The sequence below is a fragment of the Neophocaena asiaeorientalis genome, unplaced genomic scaffold (genome assembly GCF_003031525.2).
Source record: "Neophocaena asiaeorientalis asiaeorientalis breed wild unplaced genomic scaffold, Neophocaena_asiaeorientalis_V1.1 scaffold171, whole genome shotgun sequence".
In the NCBI taxonomy this organism is placed as follows: Eukaryota; Metazoa; Chordata; class Mammalia; order Artiodactyla; family Phocoenidae; genus Neophocaena; species Neophocaena asiaeorientalis.
In genome coordinates, this window is record NW_020174013.1 from 11,834,212 (window position 1) to 11,853,772 (window position 19,561).

Sequence of the window (19,561 nt, forward strand, 5' to 3'; positions counted from 1 at the left end):
TTCTTCAGAGAAGAGCTCCCTGATTGCCAGTCTAAATTAAGGTTCCGATTTATTCCCAGTATAATCATATTCCTTTTTAGCACTTTTCCCTTATTAGCACTCATCAAGATTCTCAATTGTATATTATCTTGCGTTCATGTGTCTATTCAACGTCTGTCTCTTCAACCAGATTGTGAACGACATGATGATGGAAATCATGTTTCTTCTGAAAACTCAACGTTTTCACAGTGGTTGGCGCATGTATAGTGCTTGATGTGTATCAGGCCAGGCAGTGTGTTATGGGCTGTCAAGAGATGAGCGCAGAAAAGGAATCATTCACTAGCTGTGTTCATCACACCTAACTGATTTGACATTATATGGATAACAACTTGGCTCTTTTTCTGTTAGTGAATGAGTAAGAATTTTATATAATTGAAGGAGGGAAGAATTTATGATTGTCAATGAGAAGAGTACAAGTACGTTATTTAATATCAATAGTATGAGCTCCCAAAGCCACTATACTTATGGGACATCTGTAAGTGTCTATAGATGCACACTGAAATTTTTGGTCTTTATAGAAGAGAAAACACACAGCAAAAATGGCTAAGATTATTCCAGTAGTTCTGAGTTTAAGGCACTTAAAAAGATCTAGTGACCATCTAGTGAGATGGATTATTGGTAATAACTCTACAGCTGAAACTCTCCATAACCCCAAGGTAACTCAGGAAATGGAGTTCGGATGAACACTTAGTTTTCAATTCATTTTTCCCCTTTGATCAACAAATTCATGTCTGTTGGAGGCTGGAAGTGGGTAATCAGCTAGGAGCTCTATGTCTCAATGGGTTTGCTTTGGTCAGATGACTGTTTGCTGTGAAATTATTTTGATTCACTCAACCGCAGTTTATCTTCAAGAAGAGGTAAAGACCTGAGGGCCAAATGTCAGCAAATTTAAGTTCTGCAAATGGATCTTCTAAAGAAAGGTAACTGGCTCACAGGCCTCTCTAGTCAACATTCTGAGCTGGTCTTAACACCTTTCACGCCTAACCGTCACCAGTCTTGAGGTTACAGTGATGAAAATGGGTACTTCACCTTCCAGGATGAACTTAGTGAGGCCCCTTCAATTGATGGGAACCAGTCCCACTATGTCCTGCTCCCTAACTAGATACTATACTTGCTTTCATGAACAGTTGACCCCAAAGCTCTAAGGCTCATTGTCCTAAACATCATTAGTGCTTTCATGAATCTTCAACAGTGCTGGTGGGTTGTTTTTTCTTAAATTTATAGTGTGTGTGTGCTCACTTGTTTTGCATTGGGCTATACATCTTCTCTTCATACAACCTCCATCCCATCCAAGAGAGGACACCAAAGACCATGCCCAAACCACCAAAGACCCATGTCTTCAGGGTTTGCAGGTGAATTAAGGAGTTAAGACTAGTATAGTGGAAATACTCAGACAGGTCTAGTGCTAAAATCTATGTTACTGACTGTGAGTGTCTTAAGAGTTCAGGGAAGGGGAGAGCAGTATGGGTTGGATTCGTCAAGGAAGGAGAGCAAACAAGATTTCTGAGAGAGTATAAAGCTTACTGGCCTGAACTAGGGAAGTGAGTGTGTGTAGCTTAGACCACAGGAGGTTTGTAGGAGGTGGGACACAGAGGAAAAGAGGATGGAAAGGGAAGGAGGAGGCAGTATCTCAAGAATCTTTAAGACCAGGTAAAGGACTTGATGCCTAAGTGTTTAGAAGCCACTCTGAGGTGCTGTAATGGGAAGTAAGAAGACTTGGGGGCCCCCTGAGCAGAGGTGGCCCATATTTTCACCATCCCATAACCCTGACTTCACAGTAGTGGTCAGGACAAACCAATGGGTAGTTATTGAGAACCTACTGCATAACTCGCTGAACTGAGAAAAGTCAGGTAGAACAACATATCACTCTCCATCACACATGCTAACCAAGAATGCAATTCTTTATTCCACTCAGAATCCACTGTGGCAGGGAATGCTGAATTCTGAGACTGTGCGAACCAGTTTTCTTTTAGTTTGGACACGGAGGCAGAAACAGATTCCATACCATGGCCTTAAGGGCCCACTGAGATATTTTAGGCAAATTTGATTTAAGAATGGGACGCTGCCAGTTGTGTGTCTAGGTTAGGGGTTTACTATTTTTGCCAAAGCACATTTCCTAGAAACCAAGACTGAGGGTTTGAACTTGAACTCCTTTTTCCATCTTCTAATTGATTTCCCGTGATATAAGCTTTGTTTGCACCTAATTTAAGTCTTTGTCTCCCTTACTTTTTTACATTTTTAATTACATTTTCCTGTCTCTTAGGTAAAATGTACTTCTTCCTTCTGACCACTCTGGGAGAAGTTAATTATCCAATGATACATAAGAAGGAGAATCGTGGACTATACTTAATTAATATATGAGAAGCCTCCTTACCTTTTGAGGCTCACTGATATTGAGTTTTCTATTAACTGTAGATCCTTATTGACTGGGAATTTGCATCTCTACATACACCATTAGAAAAGATGCTAACATATACTTTCCAAATCATTAAATAAAGATTTGATTAGGTGTAAAATCACGTAAGCTTGGAGTTAGATGGGAGTGTGTGTAATAAGCTGTAGTTCAATGAAAAGGGCCTTAGACTTAAGGTGAGGGACCCTGGATTTAAGTGCTTTCTCTCTCACTAGTTGGATGGTGCTGAGCAGTTCACTTCCTTTTTCAGAGCCTCAGTTTCTCTTTCTGTAAAATGAGCTTGGGTAAGGAATTACCTGAGACAGTGGGAGAGCCTTGTTTCCTGCCTCCCCAGTCTCATGTCTTCAAAGCTGGAAATATTTAACTCATATTCAGATCAGACTTGCCTCAGTCTCCATGGAAACCAGACTCCTTAGCAATCAGGGGGAATTTAATGAGCCCAAAGGCAGGATTTTGAAGATCTCAGCCTTATTAGCCTGGCTGCAGATTCTGTTTTGACCTAATATTCTGGTTAAACAATCGGGCTCTGGTCCTATTCTCAGATAGGACGAGTAGCGTAGCTTTAAACTAGCAGCTCCGTTGCTAGAGGATCTGGGTTCAAGTCCTGACTGTACCACTTTTTAAGCTGTATGGCCTTAAGGAGTTAGTTGAAGTCCGTAGGACTCAGATCCTTTATCTATTATTCAGGGAAATGATTTACCTAACAGGAAACCTTAGCACTGTGTCCAGGCACTGTTATTGGTCATGGTTCAGTCACATTCCATTGCTATAACTGAGACCTTGTCTGATTTCCTGGTTTCCCTAGAACCTGGGCCATGCCTTGCTTTCCCCCAGTTCTCTTGGGCACTGAGATGCTGTTTCCGTGTCTGGGTCCTTGTTGTCCTTGTGGGACCTCCATGATGCCTGGGCAGGCTGGTCTGTTATCTGCTGCCTGAGGCTCTCTGTGCCCTGTTGCAACCACTGGAAGCCGCAGCTGAATTTCCCAGATTCCTCCTTCCCCCTTTCTTTAATTTCCTCCTTCTTCTTTGGACAAACCTGCCTGGATAAACCTTCTTGCCTGTCAGATTCTGTTTAGTGTCTGGGTCCTGATCATACTATTACCTAGAGGCTTGTTGGTCATCTCGAGGAAAATTACTACAAAGAGTTGACAAAATGCAAGATGACTTACAAATTAAAAGAAAGTACAAGTGTTCCAATTGGTTGAGTTTTTCTGTGATGACAAATGACTATCAGAAGTAATGTTACAAAGCAGATATTTTCAAATTAGACATATTTGATTTATCTCTTTAAGGGAAAGGTGATGTATTAATAATGAGGAAGAATACAACAGCATTTCAAAGGAAAGAATTCGGGAAAAAATGGAAGTTAATTTATTGCTAAAAATGATGCATGTCATCAGTTATGAAAACTCTCACATTGCATATTTTAAGAACAAGGATATGCAATTTTCTAACTTGTTTATATTTTTTCACTGGGTTTTGAACACTTTGATTAGAAATATAAAAATACAACATCATTCAGGTTTGTAAGAACATCTGATTGGCATTAGGGAGGAAAATTTACTAGCTGAATTTCATTAAAATATTTGCATGAAAGAGTAGGATTGAACATGGAGTCTGGGTGACTCAGAGTGCAGCTATAGGCTGGTCTTCCATTAGACCTATTTGTTTTAGTGAGGTTTTGTTCTCAGCTTTGACAGCCATTGAAATCTATTATTGAAGTGACCTGTGAATTGCTTTTCTGAGTATTAAACTAAGGATTAAATAATAACGAAACAGGGGCTTCCCTGGAGGCGCAGTGGTTGGGAGTCCGCCTGCTGATGCAGGGGACGCGGGTTCGTGCCCCGGTCCGGGAGGATCCCACATGCCACGGAGCGGCTGGGCCCGTGGGCCGTGGCCGCTGGGGCTGCGCGTCCAGAGCCTGTGCTCCGCAATGGGAGAGGCAATTGCTTTCTCTAAAATACTGTTATAATTAGAGCAAACTAGGTTTATTGTGCCATATAAAATGGTATATAATAAGGCAAGGTGTACATGTAAAACATATGATTTATTCACCTTTATTTCATACTTTAAAATATAATTTTTGTGTATATATGTATCTACTTTATAAACAAACTTATTTTGGGATATAGGTTTTTTGTTGTTGTTTTTTGGTGTTTTTTTTAGCTGATGGGGTGAAGAATCAAGACCGTATTGTTCACTATGTAGGATATTTTACTTGGGAAGAGAAGCCTGTGATTCTGAAGAGATTCCAGGTGGAAATAGTAATAGGTTTGTGCTGTGTTGCTTGGGAAAGTAGGTATAGGATTAATAATAATAACGGTCAACATTTATTCAACACTTCCTATGTACCAGGTACCACACCAAGCACTTAACATTGATTATTTTATTCATTCCTCTCCTCCACCTTAGGAGATGGGCATCATTACCATCCTCATATCAGAGTGGAGGAGGCTTAGCCGAGAGGTCCACTTTCACAAAGACGCACATAAGGGGGCAGAGCTAGAGGTTGAATCCACATCTTTCTGACTCTAAAGTTTGTGCTCCTAGTGTGATCAGACCGAAGAATGAATTGTACTGCAAAGCACTTGGTTCCCTACCTTTGGAAATGTGTCTGTGTGGCTGGGTTTCTTCATGAGGGGTGTGATATTGTTATTTATGATACAAAATATATATTTGGTCTCCATTCCCCTTACTGGCATAGACCTTCTGGGTGGGGAGCAAGGTGGGCTTGGAGAAGGCATGGAAGCTCTGAATCCTTTCCCCATACCTTGCCCTATGCATCTCTTCCATTTGGCTGTTCCTAAGTTGTATCCTTTTATAATAAGCTGGTAATCTAGTAAGCAAAATGTTTCCCTGAGTTCTGTGAGCCTTTCCAGCAAATTAACCAAACTCAAAGAGGGGTCATTGGAAGCTCCAATCTGTAGCTGTTTGGTCAGGAGCACAGGTGACAACCTGGACTTGCAGTTGGTGTCTGAAGGGGGACAGTCTTGTTGAATCATAGGGTACCCAGCTGGTGTCTGAGAATTGCTTGGATGTGTGAGGGGAAACCCCACACATTGGAACGGGGTGTAGAATTGGAAAGGGGAGTTGGACTCTGTGACCTCTAAGGTGACTTCCAACTGAGAAACTTGGAGCATTTCTTCATAAATGCTGTTTCCAAAGGTTATAAATGCTTTGCTTACAAATGAAAGGCCACAGTCATCAAATAAGTCTAGGAAGTGCTGGATTAATAAGGTTAAACAGTTTCTTTCCTGCAGGATTCTCAGAGCCTTTACCACAATATTATTCATTGTAAATGCCCAAGAGGAGGAAGTAGTGTGCTGTCTTTCCCCAAACATATTGACCCTGGATTCTTCCTTTATTGTAGAGTATCTCCTGAGTGTGGTGTTTCCTAGTTCAACCTTGGAAGCCCTGCTAGAAGCTAGAGTATTTAGGCTGATTTATGCTAATTCTCCAAAAATGCTGTTACCATTTAGAACATGGTTGGCAAACTCTCTCTTAGACAGAGTGTTCTGTTAGTCAGCCCCCTGTATTCCTCTACCATGATATAAATCAGAAAGTTTACAGAACCACACTGGTGAAAAGGCACACTCTGTCAAATGAACTTTGATCCAATTTCTCCCGGCATTTCAGGCATTTTAGGATGGGCCCCTTCAGGGTACAACCTAAAGAGGGAAGGTTGGTACAACCTAAAGAGGGAAGAGTCTCTGAATAACTCCCCTGCAGCTGTACAGGGTCTGTCAGTCACAGGATCAGATTCCTACTCCTAGCCCAACAGTTAACCTCTCTACTACACACCCTGTCTGGGTAAGAAGAAGTCATGTTCTCTGATGGCAAAATGAATCAAAGGAGGACTAAACTGAAGAGAAATCTTTGACAAAATGGGCCTGAATGTAGAAAACAACAAAGTTTGTGATGGGTTACTGAGCAGCTCTCACTTTGTTGTTATTCGTCCTTTCAATTTGGAGCCTGCAACACGATGCCTTCGTGGCTAGGGCAGGTCTCAGTGTAACAGGATATCAGAGTTGGAGTTTTTCCTGAGATGCCGAGGTATGAGACATGCTATAGTCCAGGTTCCTAGAAACCAGTTACACAACTCTTAACCTCTCGTGCACAGTGGGCGTGAAAACGGTGTAGGAACCTTGTGAGAAGGGTTCCTGGAGACGCCTGAGAATCTGCCCTTCCCAGCCCCCCACCCTGGGGAAGGGTGGGAGCTGTTGTTGTGTCACTTCGGTTGAGAGAAGGACTTTAAGAAAACCACGTGGCAACTTTCATCACTGTCTCCTCCTGCTTGGGGACACAGTGACCAGTGTCTGACTTGGACCCGGGTGAGAGGCTGCCTAAAGTGGCAATAGACCAGAGGACTGGTATTTGGGAAGTAACTGAAGTCCTAGGAACTGATTACACAGGTCACAGTTCTGACCCAGACTTCTAGGAAGAAAAGGCTGGAAAATCACCTTATCTTATATTTGTGTAGCCCAAGTGACAGAGTTATTTCGTATTACCTCATTTGACTTTACTGTGAGTTTCTAAGGTGAATACAATTACGATTCCCGTCTTACAGATAAGGGAGGCAACACTCATAGAAGGTAAATGAATCACCCAAATTTCTAAGCTCAAACCAGAAAGAATCATAGTTAATGCTTTCCAATTACCTTACCACATGTCAGGCACCATCATACAGGCCTTGCCTGTACAGAGTCACTTATTCCTGCCCACAACTCCATGAAGAAGATACTATTATTAGCTCCATTTTCTAGATAAGGAAACTGAGGCTTAGAGAGTTTCAGTTAACTTGTTTGCTAGCAAGTGGAAGAAATGGGATCGGAACCTGGGCCCTCGGACTCCCATGCCTCTTGGTGATCTTTCCATGATACCACACTGGCTACATAAGGACTTTTAAAACCTAAAGATCTCTCCAAGTTAGATTCACTGCTAACAGAGTGTTCCTAAGAGGTAATCTTTTGGGATCTTCTTGGATGCCAATGTACGAATAACTTTAGTCAGACTGCCAATCTGTGGCAAGCAGTTATTTTTAAATTACACAGGGGAGTCGCAAAAGAGTTAATATTCTAAACAGTTTGCACACCCTTCCCCACAACTCATTTCAAGCATTCATTATTTAGAAAGCTATTTCTTAGGTACACTTCAACATAGCCGCGTAGATGATCACAAGTTCCAAATGGCAAACAGGAATCAGGTGTCACTCTTGCGCTCAGAACACTGGGTACGTTGACATTGGCTTCACCCACACTCCGCACCTTCCCAGCCGCGGAGCTCCAGAAAGTGGGGAGAACCGGGATGGAGTCAGACACTCCTGGCCTCAGATCTCAGTTCTGCCAACTACAGGATCTCTGAGTTTCAAATTCCTCATTTATAAATTGGGCAAAATACACACCTCACTGTTTTGGAAGGTTGGAAGATGAGTTGTGAGAACAAAATACCTAGTTTAGGGTCTGCCATCTAGTAGATGTTCAATTAGTATCAGTTTCCCTGTCTCTCCTGCTCCAAGATCCTTTCTTAATCCCATTTGGGGAATTAGGGCAATTCAGTCAGCATCTCTGAACCTCAAGTTTCCCACCTGTGAGATGGAACCATCAGTAAATATCTCAGAGGGCTTTTGTAAGACTATGTAAATTAATATAAAGTGAAAGTGCTTTCTAAATTGTGATTTCTGTGTCCCACCCCATATCCGCCAGCAGTGCCCTGTCCAATCAGCAGTGCTTGCACTTGTTTGCCATTTTGAACTTTCAAAGTGTCCCTGCACCCTGACTCATCTTCTCCCTTCCTTTCTCTTCCTTACAACTTTTGAAGGAGATGGGGCTGTCCCTTTCCTCTCCATCTTACATGAGGTCCAGAGAGGTCTCGTTACTTGCTTACACACGCAGGACCACGGCTGGAGCCTGAGCGTGCGGGTCTCCCATAAAGAGAAGAGCTTTTCCTTGGTGTCCAGGCGGCTCCTGTGGTTTGGCCCTTGTCCAGAGAGACTGTGCTGGGTGAGCTTTGTGAGGGAGGCTGCCTAATTTTATCTTTGAATCCCAACTGGTGGGGGAGGAGCTCAGCCGCTCTTGAACTAGACATTATTTGTGGGGTGTTTGCTGTGGGTGACCTCATGATTAAACCGCAGCAGAACATTTTTGTAATGTCTGCTGGGGATGAAAATATTCTTCCTTAGACCATTTGTCACTGCGGTGTTCACACTCTGTAATGCCCCAAGATACTTCTCTAAAAACAGCAGCTGCTTCCCTTCCACTGCCCAGACAGAAAGATTCAAATCCAGGCCCGTCCACATTTTCATTAAGGACCTGCTGTGTGCACACCCTTCTGTAGAAGCTCAGAGATGAGCTAGATGCAGCCTTTGCTCTGGATTAGAGGGCAGTTGAATCAGGTGATGCCCTCTCCTGCCACTTCACTGCTCTCCAGTCTTGAGCCAGCTGATCTGGCTGGCCGAGGAGCCCCCTGGAATGCCTGCCTCCTATAGCCATGCCCACGGGAAGACAACATCTTCCCAGGTGGACAAGCCAAGGGTTTGGGAGCAGCGGGGCCATGTGGCTAGAAGATGCCTGTGTTCTTAGCTTACAACCTAAGAGCACACACTGTGAAAGATAAAGCAGATGAGATGAATGAGGGCAGCAAGGAACAAATGGGTCCCTCAACAAGCGTTACAGAGTGAGGCGAGAACCAGGTGCACAAGAGGTCTGGCGTGAGAGATCACAGCCAGTGTTCTCTAAAAGGAGAAATAAATAGCTGAACGCCTTTTTTTGTGCCACGTACTGGGGGTATGGCCGTGAAGACCACCTGGTCCCCATCCTGGAGGAGCACACAATCTGGTAACCAGAGTTGACTGCGTGATGCCCTCCGCTCTCTCCTGCCCACCCCCTGTTGCCCACGGCACTGCCCAACCTCCTCTGGCCCATCTCTGCTTCCAGGGGCTGCCCCATCCCGACAGAGACGGTAGCTGACGGTTCTTGTGTTAGCTCCAATATCTTAATATGTGGCCTCTCCCAGGGATAATTGCAAATCTAAAAGGGTCAGAAAGGACCAAAATACCTTTGAAACCTTCCTATATTGAATTGAGGCTGCAGTGGTGGAAGAAGAGACAGAAGTTTATTTTCCACGGAGGTGGGGCTTCACTTGATGCCCTTCAGATTATCGCCAGCTAAGCTGTCTCTCCTTCTGCCTGTGCCTGGGGCCAACCCTGCCAGGGATTTGCCTTCCCAGGCCAGCTCCAGTGGCTGCTGGGCGTTGTCTGCCTCTTAAGCCTGGTGCCACATCCAGTACCTCTGAGGCTCCACTAAGGCTGGCTGTGCTCATTTTGTAAGGGGCCGAAGTGGCAGGGCTCATTCTGTGAGTCCCCTTTAGCTTAAGAAGCAGAGCTTCTGCTCTGTTTCATTTGAGAGTCATTTACAGCCGGTTTAAGTGTTGGATGCCTCTGAAGGATCTCAGCATTTAAAGGGTCTCCTTGAATCCTGGGGAAGAGGAGCCTGTTCTGGGAAGCAGAGTGGCCTGCAGGAAGCTGGATTTTCCTGTCTTATAGAGGGACTTTCTCCTTCCATACAAGGCCCTTTGTGCTGGATCTGAATATGCAGAACTCAGGACAGGACAGTGACTCTGGGATCCCCAGATTTGTGAAGAACACAATTCAGACACCAAGCACCTGAGGGCTAGAAGAGATCTAAGAGGATGTACAGTCCCTTCTCCTCTTTCATCAGCCTCTTGAAGCATATTTTATGATTTCCATTTTGTAGGTGAAGAAACCGAGACTTGAAGTGATCAGCCCATCACTGTCTGGGGGGAGGTGGAGGTGATCTTAGCCATGAGGAAGAGGGCAGGGCTGAGCTTCATGCAGCTAATCGGAGGCTTGTTTCTCTCGGAACCCTCTCTAGGCTTGTCTTTACATCTGGTGACGACAGAGGTCTTATCTCAGAATTAACGAGGTGAGGATATACCTACCTCATCAGAGGTATATCCTGTGAAAATATAATCCAGAGACTGCAAGCGGCTGGAGTAGGTGGTCACCTACATGCTATATGAGTGGATCCTGTTGGACTCTCTTTCTCTCTCAGAAGCCTCACGCCTGGGAGTCTATCATTATCAATTCTTGGGTTTCGCATTGCCTTTTCCAGGCTCCTTTTTAAAAATGTGCCACTTCCCTTGAGAAGAAGACCATCAATCTGAACATACTGATGTGAATTGATAGATGCAGTAATTGCCTTGCTGATGGAGAAGGCCTGAGCTTCTTGGTGCACAAAGCACTAAACAGGTCAGAGGAATGAAGAGCAGAGGTTAGCAGCATGAAAATGTCACCATTGTTACAAGCAGGCCCCAAGACAAGAGGAAGTTCTCGCTCTCCTGGGGCCGACATGCTCAGGCTGAAATCTCATGCTGAACTCCAGTGTTCCACAAGGAAAATCTGGCCATCTTCTCCTGGAGTTGACAATGGCAGGCAAAGTTGGCTCTGCTAGACAGATTACCGATAAAAGAAGCAATTGTGTAATTTCCATTGTGCCCAGACATCCTTGTAGTCATGACAACATCCTTAGACGTTTACAACACTGGCAGCCAGGGAGGTGGCTGATAATTTCTTCCCAATACTCACAGCCACTGTGTAAGGTGATTTCTGGCCCAGACTGAATTCTGGATGAGTACGGTCTGCAGGGTGATTCTGTGTGGGAGTCACTAGGGGGAAGGGAGGCTTTGGGGGTTACTAGAGGTGAGTGGGCAAAACTCACTGCATTCACTTGGGTCGTCCCACCTAGAGGGAAATCATATGCCGGTTGTTCAGTTTTGGAAACGTGTCCCCCGTTGAACCGTGCCTTTCTGTTCCTCCAGGTGCCACCATTACTGTACTCCTGCATTATGGCAACTGGTCCTTAGCAGGTCTCCCTTGAGTATAGTCTATACCCTGTTACCTGTCAATCTACAGTCCAAATCATTGTCATCCTGGCACTCTGCTGCTCAAGAAGCTCTTTTTCTAAAAACAATTGAAGTATAGTTGATTTACAATGCTGTGTTAGTTTCAGGTGTACAGCAAAGTGATTCACTTATACACATATGTATCTATTCTTTTTCAGATCCTTTTCCCTTATAGGTCATTACAAAATATTGAGTATAGTTCCCTGTGCTATACAGTAGGTGCTTGTTGGTAAGACTCTCTTATAGCTTATTCTCTGCTCCTAAACTCCTTGCTTAAATTTAGTTTTCCAATCTCACCAAACCCAATCCATCCTGATATAGTCAAACTCCTTCTCAGTGTACACCTTCTTTTTATTGAGCCTCAGTATCTCGTCATCTTCTGCCTATTCCATGGCCCTTTTATGTTCTATGCATTTACTCACCTCTTTCTTTCACAGAAAATTCCTTCTTTTCTGTCTTTCTAAATTTTATTCATCCCCCAAGTTGCAGCTAAATTCTCCCTACCTTGAAAGAAGCTTTCCTTGATTAGTCCAACCCAAGGCATTGGATCAGTCCTCTTATCTATGGCCAGTGCCACACAGCTTGAAAGATGTATTATATTCAGGTGTTAATGAATGATAGTCTTTTCTCCCCAGAAGACTGAGCTCCTTGTTTTGGGAGCTGTCCGTAGATGACGCTTTTATCTCTCACAAGGCCATCCCCTCTATCCTTTCTCCACCACCCTTTTTAAACCATCACTCTACTTTCCCTACTTTATTTTTCTTCATATCACTATCACCACGGACATTATACAACATCATTTGTCTCTCCAATTAGAATGTAAGTTCCATAAGGGCAGAGGCTTAATCTGTCTTGTCATCTTTTGTACACCCAAGAAACATCACAATAAAGCCTGGGATATAGTATGGCCTCAGTAAATGATTGTTGAATGATTGGCTGAATGAATGAGTCCTTACTGACTGGCTACTTCACATCCGAAATGATGGAGGAGAAGTGGGAAGGCACCGATCCTTTCTACTGTGCGCGTGGCTGCGGTAACTTTGAAAAATGAACCCAAGTATGGCTCTTTCCCGACCACCACAGAGAACCAAATGTTGCTGAACATCAAAAGTATCGGAACAGTCCACAGGGACATTGCACATTCCTGTCCGAAGAGCTCTGTGACCAGGGAGTACAGGCATGGCCAGCTGGCTTCTGTAATTGCTTGTACTTTTACTGCCCTGCTTACTCCTTGGATTGTTGTGAGGTTCAAATGCAATGAAGTATGATAAAAAGAGTTAAATTGTAAATCAACATAAAAATAGGAAGCATTATCCAACCAGTTGGTTGATGGGGATGGCATGAGGTATTGTGGACCGCTAGTGTTGAAAATGAGCAAACGGAGGGGTTAGGATTATGCAGGATTATGTAATTTCACTTGTTCGGAGGGACCTTTCTGGATTTGTCAGGAGTTTGGTAAGAAGGATGCCTTTTACTTTTGAGAAACACAAATGATATATTTTCATGTGTGAATGCTGATCAGTGGGTTCTGTCCAAAAGAAACAAGGCCTTCAAAACCTTAGAAATATTAGAAGGGGAAGGAGATATCACCACCACCAACACATCATCATCATCGTCGTCAAATTAATCCTTACAAGACTCTCAGAGATAGGTATTCTTTTTTTTTTCTTTTTGCAGAGGAGAGAACTGAGATACATAGAGATGGAGTCCCTTACACAGGTTCCCTTAGCTAGTAAATGATAGAGTCAGGAATTTAATAAGAATTGCTAACATTTATTGAGAATTTTTTAAATGTCAGTCATTCTTTTCAGTACTTCATTTAATACAATGCAGAGATGCAGGCAATGTTATTCCTCATTTATAGAAAGGAAAACTGAGACCTAGAGAAATGAAGCCAGTTACCCAAGGTCACACCACTAAGAAGGGTAGGAACCGAGACCTGAGCCCAGCCAGATGGCCCTGGAGCCTCTGTGCTTCCTTGTTATTCTGTGCCACCTCCTGAATCCCTGCCCTCTGTCCCTTTTGCCATGCGATGTCCAACAAATGGCTTAACTTTTGTAACCAAAGAAGCTACTCTCATCACTCCTACCAAAGCAAATGAAAGAGAGGAATGCAGAAAAGAGAGAGAGGGACTTGGGAGGGGTGGGGGAAGAAACAGCCAGAAATGCTGAGGTGAGTCCCAGTGAAGACTCTCCTGGAATCATCCCTGGCTGGAGAAGGCAGATGGCGTGGCTGCCATGAACGGCCCCCTAAGAAGCTCTAAGAGTCCCCCACATGAGAGGAAGATAGTTGTCAGTTGAGGGTGCGGGCCCACCCAGCTGTGTGAAGTGTTTGCCAAGATGGAATTAAGGTTTATTGAGTAGCAAAGAGCAACATCCAGCTGCCTAAGAATTACGCTGACAGGATGCAAAGGCAAGAGAATATTGTGTAAACCTTATTTACAGATCAACAGATAATCTTTCATACGCAAAAGATCAGCTCCAGGAAGGCAGAGTGGTAAAGAAAGAAATACTGCTTTGCAAATACAATATTGACTTGAAAAAATCCACCCAGATGAATCCTTTGATGTATATTCTTCTAGTCAAAGTACATTTCTTTATTCATGAGTTTTTTTCTCCCCCCCTAACCATTTCAGGTTCCTTAATGAAGGATGAAGGGAATAATGAAGAACGCTGATTTCTAGTTGTCTTGAATTCTGTGCCTTCAAATGATCAGCATGAAATGGAATCAACGCTGAGAATCTCAGAATAACATTTCTAAGTGTGTGTGTGTGTGTGTGTGTATGCAGCGCTTAGGGCTCTCAAGTCAAATGACAGCTCACCCCTACCCCTTGTAATTTCCTGCTCTGCTGGCTGTGATGATAAACATTTAACCTGGCTTAAGGAAATAAACAACTACTCCATCCTACCGGTCCCCTCTGGATTCCTTCATCCATTTTGTGTTTCCTCTTTGCCTTGAAGCAAGTAGTTCATCATTCCCAAGAATACCTGAAGTCGTTGCCACCCACCTCTACCTGGTTGCTGGATTGCGAAGCTGTTCGTGACCGCTGCTCAGACACAAATAAGAATGGAAAAAGAAGGAAGCTTAACTGGGCTTTTTTTCCACGAAATCATCTTTTAGATTAGAGGACCAACTCTGAATTCAGGTGATTCCTCTTAGCAGTTTGGAAAACACTTCAAAGGACCACGGTCTGAGAGACCTGAATAGATGTCTTGCTGGTAGTGTCTTTGGAGTGAAACGTTGCTCTAGTTCCCAGGGTCGCCCTGTGCTGCATTCCGGGAGGAGTGTGCAGCTGGGAAAAGCCCACCCTGGGCAATAAGTCCGAAGGCTTAAGATGGACGGCTCTCCGTCCCAACTTCCCGAGGGGGATCAGCATGGCAGTGGATGTGAAAGGACCTCATACTCTGTAAGATTATGTAAGTATATATATTTTTCAGAGCCGTCGAGGAGGATCATTTAACAGTGACACAATTCCTCTAAACTGCTTACAAGTTCTTTTCTTTCTCCAGTTAGAAAGCATGTTTCAGATACTCTGAGAACGATAACCTCCTCTTAGGAACAGATGTGGCTGGAAGTGGTCACCTCCAGCTTTGTCTGGACTTGATGGGGGAGCCAGGTGTGCCTGAGGATTACTGAACACCTTGAAGTGAGAAAAGGACACAAAGGGGAGGCCGGACTTGATGACAGATGACACATTTCCAGAGTCAAAGTCCGAGACTTGTCCCCTCTGTTCTGCCAGAGTTCCCCCTTCAGTCTAGGGCTGTGCCTTCCACGCCCACATCCTCCCAAGTTCCTCCCCAGCCCTCATCCCCTAGAGGGAGGGCTGAGGGTCCTTATTAATAAGAACAAAGGGTGCTGGCCACAAGGTGCAGGCTAATATGAGGGTCAAATGCTGGAGCTCTTGATTTCAAACTTTGCAGTGATTGCCCATCCCTTGGTCATGTGCTCCCAGGCCCCCATTCTCAGACCTGCTGTTATCATCATAGCTGTGGAATGTGTGAGTGAGGGGGTCCCTATCTTCTCGAATCTCTCCTCTGCAGGAGCGCTTCTCATGAGCCACATGTGACAGTTTGTGAATAGGGGTGTCCCTTTGCATATCCTAATGTGCTTTTGTTCTGCTATGGAAGGCTCTGTGGCCGCCCCTATTCCACTCAGACTTTCTCTAAGAGGAAGGGGAGAGGAGAAGGAAGGGAAGAATGGCAATTGGGAGGGAAAGAAGAAAAGAAGAAGGGGTGAAGGAAACCACCTGGGTAATAGGTAGTTTTAAGAATTTTATGTCTATATAGTTCTTTATGATTTATACACTAAAAACAACTTGCAAAATGTTTCTACAGGCATAATCTTATTTAGTTTTTACAACCACCCAACTTACAGATGAGGCTTAGAGAAGGTAATGGTTATCTAGCTAATGAATAACAACATCCCATCTGGAATCCAGTCCTTCTGACGTCATATGTAGTTTTTTCTTTTTCTTTTCTATACTGCTCCATTAAATGTAAAGGCATGTCCCAAAGTCCTTTTTTTTTTTTTTTTAAACTCATGCCAAACACTCTGGGTGAAAGCTGAGGGTCTTAGGGGCCACCATAACTCTGTATTAAACCCTTATTGGACTTTTTCTGAGGGTGGACTTGTAGACTTTGACTGGTTGGCCAGAGAGAGGATCCTACAAATAATTAGTACATTTATTAATGTTTTTGAGCAGTTTGTAGTTTACAGTATATTTTCCCATGTAAACCTCACTTGAGAGTCCTATAAGCTATGCGCCTCTCAGAAATCCAGTGATTGGCCCAAGAGTAAATGGTGGAGTCAGGATGAGGTCCTAGATTTTTTTTTTCAATCCTAAGGCCCATGCCTTTTCTGTTACCTCAGATTTCCTCCACTGCTATGTACCTAACCCAGGTTAGATTCTACAGAGAGTATAGCAAAGTCCATTTAGAGAGCCACGGCTCCTGAGTCAGTCATGACCCTGACCTCTGAGCATGAATGGCTACATAATTTGTGAGGTGCAGTGCAAAATGAAAATGCAGGGCTCCTCGTTCAAAGCTGTTTAAGTGTTTCAGGATGGCGACAGCCGAGTATTATACCTGGGGCGAGGCCCTCTGAGCGTGGGTGCCTTTAGAGCATGGAGCCCCATGAGACTGCCCTGGTTGCGTGCCAGTGAAGCTGGTCCTGCCTCTGACATGAGCTCAGGAGTGGAAGACCTTGTTTCTCTCTCAGATCCTTTCTGGGGCTCCTATCAGAGAGCAGAAGTTCCAGGTCGTAGGGACTTTGTTCTGTTAAATCTTTTATTCCCTCAGTCAGCCTCCGTTCAGTGAGCTAAGCCACAGTGGCCCAGTGTTCCTTATTTTACTTGCTAACTCCAGGTCTCCTGGATCAAAAGTTAGGGACAGAGTCATAATATCACTAGTAGCTAATCTTTATTGAGCATTTACTGTGATGTCACAGGAACTGTGCAGAACTTTCTACATGCTTTAAATTGATTGCAAGGATGGCCTCAATTCCCTATCCTTCCCTGTATCCACACACCTTGTCTTGTGACTTTGCAGCTTTTTCCATCAAGTAGTGGAGTCTGGTTCTCCACCTCTTGAACCTCGGCTGGTCCCATGAATTGCTTTGGCTAATAAAATTCAACAGAAGAAATGGTGTGCGAATTCAGGGTTTAGGTCTCAAGAGGCTTGCAAACTTACTCTCTCTCTTGGAACCCCAGGACAGCCATGTGAACAAGCCTGTGTGAGTTGGCTGGAAACGAACACCACTTGGTGGAGAGCTGTCATCCCAAACCGAGACCACCCAGAGCAGCCAGCACCCACTTCACCTGCCAACTAACTTCAAATACATGCGTGAGCTTAGCTGAGGTCAGGCCAACAGAGTCCAGCTCAGCAGAACCATTCCAGTGATCAACTCAGACAGGTAAAAATGATACATCGTTGTTGCTTAAAAACTGTCTTTTGGGGGTAGGTGGTTATGCATTATTATTATGTTAATAGATAACAGATACACATTCACCATGATTTCCATTCTCTTGACAAGGAAACAGGCTTTAAGAGGTTAAATTCTTGCCTGTGATCAGTAGCTAATAAATGGGTCCAGAAAGTTTGACTCCATAGGTCAAATTCTTATCTGTTATTCTGTGGGGCCCCATCACAGCACTCAGGGCTCTGACAAGCCCTCAGCGAATCTGAAAGCTGTTTGAGTGGAAGAAGCAGAGTTTTTGCAAATGGAGGCAGGCCCATGGGATAAAGCTCAAACACCAGGAATCTCTCTGCTGATAAAAATACCATGTCTATTATTAACCAAAACTTTTAATATAAAACACTGTAATCTATCAAAGAAAAAAATGCTTAAATGCAGAACAAGAGAGACGATGTCTTTGAGGTCAAGGTCACAAGCTAAATGCTAGCAGAAAATTTGGCTGTATCTCATTAACACTAAATTATGACTGAGTTCTGCAAGAGGTCCTTGTGACAATCCCATTAATGCAAATGGCATTCCTTATGATGTCTGTTTTTGTAAATGAAAACAAAATGCAATTATGTCAGTGGAATTCACTCATTAAACTAAACTAAAATCCACCAGCAAGTGTCTCCCCACTTCCACTTCTGCCCCACATCTTTGATTAAAAGCAGTTGTTCCCCAGAGTTGCAAATGGATATTTTGCTAAAATATGAGTGCACAATTTGATCATAGAGCGGGCACAGGAGTTCTTACAGATATCGGAGGTTGGGAAGGTTCTGGAAGGCATCAGGGTCGATGTATAGCAGGTTGTTGGCTTTTTCAATTCTACTGTAAAAGAGGAAAGAACATGCACGTGACCTCAACGGTAAGGAGTGCTATGGTGTTTTTCACATTATGCAAAGAGTATGTTAATGTCATTCACCCATCCATCCATCTATTCATCCATCCATCGTTCCAACAAAAATTGAGCATACACGCGGTGTCTTTTACTATACTAAACCGCGCAAACAAAATATTAACCCTGTCCCATATAACTCTCATCACTGAAGTCTTCCTGGAACCTATTCATCAGAGACAAAGTGCTGACTGGGTGAGTCATTTCCACTGAGCACAGTTGAGTATTTAACCATTAAGGATCTCCCAGGGTCTGAGGAGGCTAAGAGGGTAGGGACAAGACTAATGGGGGAAACGAGTTTTTGTCCGGTTGGGAGACAAGAGAGAAGGGCATGGAAAACAACAAAAGAGGGTGGGGAAGGAAAAAAGCTGAAGGGCCAAAGGAGATCAGAGAAAAGGAGAGTGAAGGGGCAAAGGAAAACAAAGACTGGGGGAAAACCGGGGGCATCTCTGACTTTCACTGTGCAGTCCCAGCAGACAGCAGCTGGGAATGTGCCAGTGAGTCCCCTCACGCTCACACTGAGGCTGCTGTCTCACAGCTCATGGGAAGTGATGGCTTCTGCCCCAGGTTGACCTGCACTGTGTCCTGATCTGGACACAGTGCAGTTCTGGAGGTGGGCATGTTCACATTTGGATTCCGACAGAGAGAGTCTGCCCTTTCCCCATCTTGCTAGATCAATGTATATTTGCAGAGATGCTCTGTGTTAATTACTTCCTCCCTGTTTCATTAGCTTAATGTTGCAGTAACCTGTAGCTACCCAGATCCAAGTACCAGGTAATTAATCATTTTAAGTACGGTCAGTGCTACATGGGGGTGAGCACCTCTCCATTCAGCGAAGAGATGAAAGAGCCATCCCATTAGCTCCACTGCCCGTTGAAGAGCATAGAGGGATGCCTGCTTGACCTTGCCCGGAGGGCCAGCTGCCCTTTGGTTCATTTCTCTGATATGCTCTGTGGGTTCTGAGACCCTGGTCAGATCTCTTTTCCCGACTAGGGTAAGGAAAGGCCAAGCAGAGTGAGAAGGAAGGAAGGAGCACGAGGGCAATGGGAGGAGGGAGGGAAGGCGTCAGTTGCAGAGGCTTAATGACAACGAGGAAGAATGAGAGTGGGATGCGGAGTGAGTAGGAGAGAAAGGAAGGAGGTCTGCCAAGATGGACAGACTGTCATTCCTAAACAAATTCATATGGATGTATGTATGCATATATGAATTACGCATGTGTGTGTGGGTATGTATATATGCTTGACAAGCGCTTAAAAAGTGTTCAGAAAGATATGAAGGAGTCAGGAGGTTTATGTTCAAGTCCTTATCCTGCTGTGGATTTGGCTGGGTGACCAGACAAGC

General features: G+C 44.1%; 1 protein-coding gene across 3 annotated transcripts in view; it reads right to left on the reverse strand.

Annotated features, from left to right (window-relative positions):
* The window catches only part of FSHR (follicle stimulating hormone receptor), a 163,610-nt gene that overhangs the window by 33,725 nt on the left and 110,324 nt on the right, over positions 1-19,561 (reverse strand). For all 3 annotated transcript variants that reach the window (XM_024753493.1, XM_024753492.1, XM_024753494.1), the window contains exon 4: positions 18,079-18,153. In XM_024753493.1, the coding sequence (XP_024609261.1) occupies positions 18,079-18,153 (75 nt within the window). The remainder of the gene's footprint in view (positions 1-18,078; positions 18,154-19,561) is intronic.